This window comes from Papio anubis, chromosome 5 (genome assembly GCF_008728515.1).
Source record: "Papio anubis isolate 15944 chromosome 5, Panubis1.0, whole genome shotgun sequence".
In the NCBI taxonomy this organism is placed as follows: Eukaryota; Metazoa; Chordata; class Mammalia; order Primates; family Cercopithecidae; genus Papio; species Papio anubis.
In genome coordinates this window covers 169,300,882-169,311,228 of record NC_044980.1, presented here as the reverse complement: position 1 = coordinate 169,311,228, position 10,347 = coordinate 169,300,882, and the positions used below count along the sequence as shown (strand labels likewise).

Here is a 10,347-nt window from a genome sequence, read left to right as displayed (position 1 = left end):
CGCCAGGCGGGTGCTGAGCTCAGAGCTGCCGCAGCGCCAGAGCCGGAGCCGGAGCGCGCGAGCTCGCAGGGCGGGAGGAACTAGCGGTGGCTGGCGACGCACCGGAGACCCGGGCACTGCTGCGCTCCTGCTGAGGACCCGCGACCCAAGCGCCTGACCCCGGCCCTATCCCCACTCCGGCCCCTAGTCCACCCCGACCCGGCCTAGCGGAGCCCCCGCGTCCGCCCGCCGCAGCCACCGTTCCATCCCCAGCCCCGGCCCCGCATCCAGGTGAGGCGGCCGCGCGCCGTGGATGGGGAACGGGATGAGGGTGGAGAGGGGACTGAGGCGGCAGGAGGGAGCTGGGGAAGGGGATGGAAAATGGAGGGGGGTCCGGAGGATGCACATCAGTGTGCACCCCGGAGTATGTGAGTATGCTCCGGTGTTTGCAGCTGCCCGGGCGGCTGTGGGGACGTGTGTCTGCGCCCGTGTGGGTCGGGGTGTTCGTGCGCGTTGGAGCGTCTGCGTGTCCTGTGTGTGCACGTGAGCTTGTCCATGGTGTATGTTTGTGTGCATGACCGTGTAACTCTGCCGTGCGTGTACAGGCGGGTCCTGGATCTTCGCGCCGAACCAGCACTCCGGTTCCACGGGGCTGCAGGTTGCAGGGCCCGGATAACAGAGGCAGTGGCCCCTCCCGCATTCCCGGGTTTCAAGGACGCTAGGACTCTCCGCGGCCCTGAGGCTTCGCACTGGGGAGTGGGGTGGGATGGGGGAAAGCGGGATGGGGCTCAGGGTCCAGAAGGGCGCCACGGTCTCGGGAGGAGGAGGGGACCCACGTCCCTCGGAAGGGGCTGGGGTGAGGGTGCGGGGCCAGAGCACCGGTGCCCGTGTATCGCCCTCCCCAGGTCGCCAGGATGGACGTGTTCATGAAGGGCCTGTCCATGGCCAAGGAGGGCGTTGTGGCAGCCGCGGAGAAAACCAAGCAGGGGGTCACCGAGGCGGCGGAGAAGACCAAGGAGGGCGTCCTCTACGTCGGTGGGCGAGGGGCGGGGTTTCTGGGGCTGCAGAGCTGGGGATCCCCCAAAAGTGTAGAGCTGGGGCCGGGTCCCGGGAAGGGGGGTTCTGGGCAGGAGAATATGAGTCAGCAGATGGGGCGGGGTCAGCAGGGGTCACGGGGGACATAGCCAGCCCATAGAAGCCTGGGTCTGTATCCGGAAATGGGGACACGGGGCGGGCTGATGAGGGGGAGCTCCAGCTGAAAGGCCAGGGACCGGTGCAGTGATGAAAGCAGAGAACCTCCTTTTTCTTATCCTTATTACCATTACTAGTTACCTGGTGTTGAACACTTGCTGTATGCCAAGTACTGGGTAAAATGTCATAACATCCATTTCTTCATTTAATGCTCCAGCCCATTCTACAGATAAGGGAAACTGGGCTTCCCAGAGGTCTAAGTACCTTGCCCAAGGTCACCCAGCTGGTAAATGCTGAAACTGGGGTTTGAACGAGCTTTATAGAGTCGGAAGCCCCACCCCTTCCCTTGTGGCGCCTCCCTCCAGCATCTCCAAGGCCGAGTTGAGTTGTATTCCAGGTCCGCCTGCATCACCACTCCTGTGGTCTTACCATTGCCATCTCTCCTCCCCGTCCGCTTTCCTTGCAACCACCGGCTGGTATCAGGAGAAAGGCCAGGGTTGGATAACTTGCCCAGGGTTGTAGCATATTTGGATTGTGGCCATCTGAAAAATATTTTGTGTCCACTTATCATGTGCCAGGCCTCCTGCGAATGCTGGGGTTTCAAATGAACAGGAAAGAATGGTTCCTGCTCTCCTGATGGTGATACAGAGCATTTCAGTAGTGCAAGTTGACATCCAGTGGCTCCCCGAACAGAATGCCTCATCCCTGAGTCATAAGAGGGGGCAGGGCTGCAGAAAAGCCAGGTGCAAAGGCCCTGGGGTGAGCTGGGGGCAAGGCAGGAAGTAGTGGTAGGAGGTGAGGTCAGAGTGATGGGCAGGAGACAGTTCACGAGGCCCCTTTGCAGGCCAGGGCAAAACGTTGTTATCATGGCCACGAGAGATTGTAAGCAAGGGACTGCCATGATGTGATTAGTTTAGAAAGGTCGCTTGGGCCTCTGGGGACAGAACAACTGCAGAGAGGTCTGATGGGAGATGGTAAAGCCACAGGATGAGGGTGGCAGGGACGAGGGCGGTGGCAATGGAGACCAGGCACAGGATGAGGGTGGCAGGGACGAGGGCGGTGGCAATGGAGACCGGGCACAGGATGAGGGTGGCAGGGACGAGGGCGGTGGCAATGGAGACCGGGAGAAGGCTAAATTGCATGTCTGCTTGATACCAGCTCTGGCCTCCCTCCTGCCTCCTCCCCAAGGTCTTTCATTCCTGCTGGCCTCTGGCTCCCTGACATTGTCTCTCTGATAATAGACTCAGCCCCTCCAAGCCATACTGCTCTTCCCCTTAGATTGGCACTTCCTGTTCCTCCCTCTGCCTGGGAGCCCCTGATGGCCCCCAGTTCCTACAAGTTGAAGCCTCGGCTCCCTGTACCCTGGCATTCAATGCCCTTCACGGTCCTGCCTCAGTTTACGTTTCCCACCACACCCATGGCTCCTGGCACATGGACTGTCCTGAAAGCACATTGCTCTGCCTTGTCTAAGTGGGTCCCTGGGCCTGGGATACCCTCTGCAATTTCCTTTCTGATGTCTATCTGCTCCCCATTTCTCAAGGCCCAGGCAGTGTTCCTTCCCTCCTCACACAGTCCTTGGAGGCTGGAAGTCCTCTCCCCACTACTTGAGGTCCAGGAACTGAATCTGTTCTCTTACCCACTTTAGACAGTGAGAGGTTGGTCCAGGGCCTGGCACAGAGCAGGTGGAAACTGATGTTTTGTGGGAGGAGTGAAAGGGGAGCATGCAGCCTGCCCCTCCTGTTTCTGGGTGCTGGTTGGCCGTCGCCCTGAGAACCCTGTCTTCCCACGCCAGCCTCTCGCCCCAACCCCCTGCCAGGCTCAGCCTGCCTAGACACCCAGTTCTGGCTCCATCACTGTTGTCTGTGTTGTCACATTGTCAGACGGGATCCTCCCCGCCCCGTTTCCGGCTCTCATCCTCCAGCCCAGATCAGGCCCTCTGGCCTTCCCAGCAGCCCCCAGCCATTTTGATGTGACTAAGGTACTACCCTCCTAGGAAGGCCCAGCCAATGCCATGGGTGCCAGTCACAATCTGCACATCACCTTTAGACCCACCCTGAGCCTGACACCCCCTACTTTGGCCAGAAGAAGGGGCTTGCACCCCTGTTAGGAGAAGAGAATCTTTAAAGGAAATGGAATGGGGCAGTGGGCTGTGGGCAGTGGTACATTGGGCACGAGGGGAACCTTTCAAATATATAGCTTTGTCGCCTCCCAGCTCCACCCCTACTCCCACCCCCCACCTGCCTCCCATCCTGGGCTACATGCTGTTAGAGTGGCTGGTAGCTGAAGTTTGAGGGCCAGAAAGGCCGGAACTTGAATGTCAGTTCAGCCACTTCCTAGTGGCGGAACCCACACTGAGCTTCCATCTGTGAAACAGGGACAATAACAGCACCCGCCTCCCAGGGCTGGGGAAAAGTGAAGTGCAACGGGGCAGGCAGAGGACCTTACACAGCACCGGCCCTCAGCCAGCATCCACTAGAGGGGTGGGGTATCGCGTCAGGCAAGAGAGAACTGCAACTCCTGCAGACAGAGGTGTGGGGGCCCAGTGCAGTGATAAGAGGGGGGTTAACATGGGGGTGCAGGTTGTAGGATGTGGGGACAGTGACGGGATGCCCACTTTGTCATCACCATGCTGTGCTGGAGTTTCTGTTCCCTCAGCACAGAGCCCTTAAATGTGCCGCTTTTTCTCCCTGCAGGAAGCAAGACCCGAGAAGGTGTGGTACAAGGTGTGGCTTCAGGTACCAGTCCAGCCCTGGCACCAGCCCCTTCTCTCACTTAGGCCGGTGATCTGGCCGGGAACCAGAGGGCAGGGGCGGGGGAGACCCCCAAGGCCTCTGCGGGAATGCGCTGTGGGAAGGGCAGGTCCCGGGATACAAGGTGGGGCATCGATGGTTCCCCCTTGCTCCCAAACCCCTTCCTCAACCCCCTCCCTGCTCCAGTGGCTGAAAAAACCAAGGAACAGGCCTCACATCTGGGAGGAGCTGTGTTCTCTGGGGCAGGGAACATCGCAGCAGCCACAGGCCTGGTGAAGAGGGAGGAATTCCCCACTGATCTGAAGGTAAGCGATCCTCCTGACCCGCACATGCGCGCGCACACACACACACACACACTAGGCACACAAATAAACCTGTCACCATCCCCGCCCCCGCAGTCCTGCCACCAGCATGGAACACAAGCTACTTTGCCTGCCATCCTGCAGGGCCGTGCTAGACTCAGCTCAGAATGCATCTGAATAAAGTCGTGCATGGGTGTGATGTGTGATGCTCCCAGTGATGGGGACCCCCAGACCTGGCTGTCTGCGTGTATCGTGCTTGCCAGCGTGACCCAGATGACTACTGGCCATGTCTGCATGTGTCAATGATTGTTCATTCATTTCTTTTCATTCAACAAGTATCCATGCCAGAGAGGAATTGTCGTGGAGGCTGCCGCAGTGAATAGGTTCCTATGTTCCTGCAGCTGACATTGTAGTGGAAGAAGAGAGTAAAATGCAAGCCAGCAGGCAGGATGCTTTCCACGGGGATAAGTGCTACAGAGAAAAGACAGAGAGGGCAATGGGACAAACAGGCAAGGGGTGAGAGGGCTATTTTAGCTGGGAAGGCTTCTCTGAGGAAGAACCAGTTGAGCTGACACCCAAAGGATGAGAGAGGCAGCCTTGAGATGTGTGGCAAGTGAATTTAAGGCCATAGGAACAGCAAGTACCAAGGCCCTGAGGCAGGTTGGAGCAGGTGGGAGCTGTGCTGGGGTGGATGTGATCTGTGCAGTTGTGTTTCCTGGGGGCCACTCATGTGTGCATGGAGACAGATCCCCCTACTAGGACTCCCTGATAAAAGGGGATTAAGAATTGTGAGCTCTGAACCCACCTACCCCTAACCTCAGCTGGGTTTGAATCCTAACTCCGCTACTTCCCGGCTGCGTGACCCTGGGCAGGTCCCACCATGTCTCTGAACCCGATAGTTCGCTTGTAAAATGTGAGTGAACACAATAGGACTCTTATGCAGATTGGAGATAATATAGATTAGATATTCTCAAAGCTTGAGTGTGTATCAATCACCAAGAGGCTGGGTTAAAATACAGATCATTGGCCCCATCCTTACAATTTCTGATTCAGTAGGTCTGAGGTGGGGCTGGAGGATTTGCATTTCTAACAAGTACCCAGGTGATGTTGATGCTGCAGTTCCAGGGAGCGTACTATGAGAACCATGGATGTAAAGAGCTGGGTTTGCATACTGTGAGTGCCCCGCAAGAGACTGTGGCCACGTGATCACGCAAGCAGTCTGTGTCTGCCTGCAGGGGATCCTGTGACCACAGGTGTGCCTGGAAGTGGACCCCCATGACATGTGTGTGCAGGCATTAGCTGTGGATGCTCTGTGCCTGTCCACGGACATATGCAGACCCTGCCTCCATGGGGATGGGGGCTCCTTCTGCAGCGTTTGGTTCGAGTGACCAGTGTACGTTCAGCATGAGTGCATCCACCAGGCTGTGGGAGACCCCACGCTGCCCTCCACTCCTGCCATTTTGCATAGTTGGTTCCTTCCACTGTTGGAAGTCAGGGTCTTGACTCAGAAGTTCTAGTTCCAGCCGTGTCTCTTTTTTACTTTTGTGTATTTATTTATTTTTGAGATGGAATTTTGCTCTTGTTGCCCAGGCTGGAGTGCAATGGCACAACCTCTGCCTCCTGGATTCTAGAGATTCTCCTGCCTCAGCTTCCCAAGTAGCTGGGATTACAGGCACCTGCCACCACGCCTGGCTAATTTTTTGTGTTTTTAGTAGAGACGGGGTTTCACCATGTTGGCCAGGCTGGTCTCGAACTCCTGACCTCAGGTGATCCACCTGCCTCGGCCTCCCAAAGTGCTGGGATTACAGGCATGAGCCACTGCGCCCAGCCATGACTTCCCATTTCTTATAATCATGTTACCATAATCACTCCCATTCATTGATCTCTTTCATGAACAGGCACTGTCCTAGATGTTTTACATGAACTAACTCATTGACTCTTCACAATGTACCTATATGGCACCATAACCATCCCATTTTACAGATGAAGAGACTGAGGTTTAGAGAAGTGAAGTCACTTGCCCAAGACCCCAGTTCCTGCCTGCCTCCCTCATAAGGTGGTCAGGAGGATAAGCTCAGGCCATGTCACTGGAGTTGCTTGGTGATGGCACAGGGCCAGTCCTAGTGCTGTGAGCTGGGGTGCAAAAGAGAGGCAGGTGCAGCCTCTCTGTCAGCCCCAAGGCTGTTTGTGATGTGGGTGGTTGAACAGAATCATTTCTGTCTGGTCACCTTTCACCTACTGGTGCTTGTTGACGCCTCAAGTCTACCCTCCCAAGGGAGCCCAAGATCGTAGAGTTAGAAACCAGACAACAGCTCCTTGGGCACCAGCAGCATGGGGGGACTCATGCAGACCCTGGGTCTGCATTTCTGAGACTCTCTGCTTCAAGCTTGCTTTCCATCCATCATCATGGAATCCTCACCAGCCTCGTTTCCCATGCAACGCTGCTGAGATTAGAAGCAAAATCACTTGCCTGATACCAGGTAGCTACCAGGTGGCCAGGCTGGGGTTGTTTGTTTGTTTTCTGAGATGGGGTCCTGCTATGTTGCCCAGGCTGATCTTGAACTCCTGGGCTCAAGCAATCCTCCTGCCTCAGCCCTGCAAGTATCTGGGATTACAGGCTATGGGATTTTTTTTAAGTGAACTTTTTATTGAAGTACAATGTACATGCGGAAAACTGGCAGCTCCATGAAATATTCACAAAGGGAATTCCCCTTGTAACCAGCAGCCAGCTCGAGACAGAACATTATCCCCCAGGACCCCACCTTGTGACCCCTTCCAGTTCCTATCCCCAGGGCCAGGACTAGGGGGAGACAAAAGAGGTGTCTGGGGCACTCGCTCATGGAGTCTCACTTGCACGGCCAGGAGAGGGAGGCCAGGCTTCCCTGACATCTGCACTCCAGGAGGCTCACCCGCCTCCCATTAGTCCTGGCCCTGCCTATCCCCCTCCAAGGGGAACTGCTTTCTGACTTTTTGTTTTAGATGGAGTCTCACTCTGTTGCCCAGGCTGGAGTGCAGTGGCACAATCTCAGCTCACTGAAACCTCCACCTCCTGGGTTCAAGCGATGCTCCTGCCTCAGCCTCCTGAGTAACTGAGACTACAGGCATGCACTACCATGCCTGGCTAATTTTTGTATTTTCAGTAGAGACGGGGTTTCACCATGTTGGCCAGGCTAGTCTCAAACTCCTGACCTCAAGTGATCTGCCCACCTCGGCCTCCCAAAATGCTGGGAGTGGTAACAGGCATGAGCCACTCTTCCTGGCCTTGCTTCCTGGCTTCTATCAGCACAAAATTAGTTGGGTGTTTTTTGACTTATTGTAAATGTTATCATGAGGCTGGGCGCAGTGGTTTATGCCTGTAATCCCAGCACTTTGGGAGGCCGAGGTGGGAAGATCACCTGAGGTCATGAGTTTGAGAATAGCCTGGCCAACATGGCGAAACTCCATCTCTACTAAAAATACAAAAATTAGCCGGACATGGTGGCACATGCCTGTAATCCCAGCTACTTGGGAGGCTGAGGCAGGAGAATCGCTTGAACCCAGGAGGCGGAGGTTGCGGTGAGCAGAGATTGCATCACTGCACACCAGCCTGGGCCGCAGAGCAAGACTCTGTCTCAAAAAAAAAAATGTTATCATGAAGTCTATGCTCTTCTATTCTGTATCTGGCTTCCTCCATTCATCAGGAAGCTTGTGAGACTCAGCCCTGCTCTTGTATGCATTGTTGTTCTTCATTCTTGTTGTGTAGTATTCCATTGTGTCATTAGCTCACAAGGCACACATCCATTCTTCTCATGTTGGACATTTGGGTTGTTTCCAAACAATGTGCTCAAGCTGGCTTTTTTTTTTTTTTGAGATGGATTCTCACTCTGTTACCTAGGCTGGAGTGTGCGATCTTGGCTCACTACAACCTCCGTCTCCCGGGTTCAAGCTATTCTCCTGCCTCAGCTTCCCAAGTAGCTGGAGCTGGGACTACAGGCATGCGCCACAGTGCCCAGCTATTAAGCTGGCATTTTAAACACTACATTCCATCCCTGGGTTCTGGTCATAGCTGGGTGACTTGGGGGCAAAATAACGTTTCCCCACCTCCTAGGCCTTGGCATACCCATCTGTGCAGTGGGGAAATGAGCCAGGTCAGGAGCTGGAAACTCATGTGCCCACAGGGCCCACCTAGACAGGTAATGTGAAGGAGCTGACGCTGCCTGGATGGGACTGGGACACCCAGGGTGCAGATGTGGTCAGGGCAGGCTTTCCTCGGCACCATTGCTCCTGGATCCCAGGTGTGTGCCAGCCCACAGGAGGCCCTGCACAGGTTGTACATGGATCCCAGGCTGTCGCATGTGCTTGTGTGTGCAGCCAGCTCGGTCCCGTGTTTGTTCACATACATGTGGTCGTCTGCAGGTGTCTGGCCATGTGTCTGGCAGCCCACCCACATGCATGCCCGCTGGTCTGCGCCTGTCTGGGCAGCAGACGCAGTGGGGAGGGGAGAGTCTTAGCTCACACATCCAAGCAACACCACGAGCTGTGGCTTCCAGCTTATCTTAAAATAGCAACAGCTGAAGAAACGAGGCCACACAGGGCCTGGGGGAGGGATGAGTGGAAGGTAGCAGGGAATGGCTCAGAGCCCCTGCCCAGCCCTGTCCCTGAGCCTCCAGCTCCCTTCAGCCCAGGGGAACCCCCAGGGTTATCTCTGGGGTCCCGATGCCCAGCACAGAGCCTGACACAAAGGATGAGGCATAAGCTGGTGACTGAGTATCCAAATGGTGGAAGTGCAGAGGCCGCCATGCATAGGGGGAGCACTGTGGAGAGCCAGCTCCCGCTCCACACTGTCACTTCAACTGTGATTCAGGGGAATTTCCCCCTTAACCTCCCTCCCACTTCCAAGGCATTCCAAATAAACAGCTGAATTAGAAATTATCCTTGCTCTGCCAACCCACCCTAGCCTTCCCTACTCCAACCAGCCCAAAGCTTCCCAGTGTGGGAATTTGGGGGCATCCTGGCTGTCCTCACCAGCCCTGCCCTTCTCTGCCCACAGCCAGAGGAAGTGGCCCAGGAAGCCGCTGAGGAACCGCTGATTGAGCCCCTGATGGAGCCAGAAGGGGAGAGTTACGAGGATCCACCCCAGGTGAGAGGGCAGCAGGGCTGGGCGGGACTTTGGGAATCCAGGATGATTGCTGCCGTCCCTAGCTGGGGTGGGACATCCCTGGCATGAGATGGTTGGGCCAGGGAGCTTGACACCCTTCTTCTAGAACTCAGGCCCCAGGAGTTGGGAGCAGGGAGGAGAGGGCAGATAGGGTCTAGCGCTGGGCCCCAGGAACCCCTGCCCAGGAATTCTCTGCTGTCCCCAACTTCCAGGCTCCTCCCCTGCCCAGGAAAAGGGGAAGGTACTATTCCTCCTTGAGGGAGAAGGTTATTGGGCCAGGGCTTGGCCATTTGGTCTCCAACTCCTCCTCCCTTTTGCTCTTCTCTACTTCACCCCCATCCCTGTGATGCAGGAGGAATATCAGGAGTATGAGCCAGAGGCGTAGGGGCCCAGGACAGCCCCCACCAGCAGCACAATTCTGTCCCTGTCCCTGCCCCGCCCCCTAGAGCCAGGGCTGTCCTTTGACTCCTTCTCCCCAATCACGAGATCTTCCTTCCGTTCTGAGGCAACCTCCTCGGAGCCTGTGTTAGTGTCTGTCCATCCGTCTGTCCTACCCGCCCACGTCCAACCCTGGGGCGTGGACAGGGCCGGGGTTGCGGCCGCGGCTGGGAGCCTCGCCCCTGCAGTGTTGCCTCCTCCCGTCCAGCGTCTGCGCGGATGTAGCATGTTCTATGTGTTTTTAAACGAAGATCCGAAGCGACGGCTCCTCCCCGATCCCCGACAGTGGCTTTCCAAGGGGCCCCCGGGCAGCCTCAGAGCACCCCGCCCCACTCCCATTAACCCCGAGAACATTTTTTTTTAACCAAAACCAGGAGCCAGGCTGTGCCATGTCCCCCCTCCCACCGCCCCCAGCCGGCCTGGTCCGAACGCGGGCGTCGTGTGTTGTGATTGTGGCATGGAGAGTCCCCATCCCCCCGTGTGAGCGTGTCCCGGGCGGGTGGGCCCGGCCGTCCCCCGCGAGTCCATGAATAAAGCTAATCTGTCTGTA

General features: G+C 56.5%; 1 protein-coding gene across 3 annotated transcripts; it reads left to right on the top strand.

Moving 5' to 3' along the window:
- On the top strand, positions 1-10,347 carry SNCB (synuclein beta). 3 transcript variants are annotated; one of them, XM_003900569.2, is made up of 6 exons: positions 1-270; positions 885-1,014; positions 3,864-3,905; positions 4,107-4,225; positions 9,252-9,341; positions 9,712-10,347. In XM_003900569.2, the coding sequence occupies exons 2-6, from the start codon at positions 894-896 to the stop codon at positions 9,742-9,744; spliced, it is 405 nt and encodes a 134-aa protein (XP_003900618.1). In that variant the 5' UTR covers positions 1-270; positions 885-893; the 3' UTR covers positions 9,745-10,347. The 3 variants fall into 3 exon arrangements, with proteins under 3 accessions (XP_003900618.1, XP_009207880.1, XP_009207879.1); XM_009209616.2 differs by lacking the exon at positions 9,712-10,347 and having other exon boundaries at positions 6-270; positions 3,864-3,893; positions 9,252-9,443; XM_009209615.3 differs by lacking the exon at positions 9,712-10,347 and having other exon boundaries at positions 6-270; positions 9,252-9,443.

Coding starts and splice junctions, on each gene's coding strand:
- SNCB (XM_009209615.3), top strand. CDS start 894: ATGGACGTGTTCATGAAGGGCCTGTCCATGGCCAAGGAGGGCGTTGTG. Junction 3,906..4,106: donor GGTACAAGGTGTGGCTTCAG/GTACCAGTCCAG, acceptor TCCCTGCTCCAG/TGGCTGAAAAAACCAAGGAA. Junction 4,226..9,251: donor AATTCCCCACTGATCTGAAG/GTAAGCGATCCT, acceptor CTCTGCCCACAG/CCAGAGGAAGTGGCCCAGGA.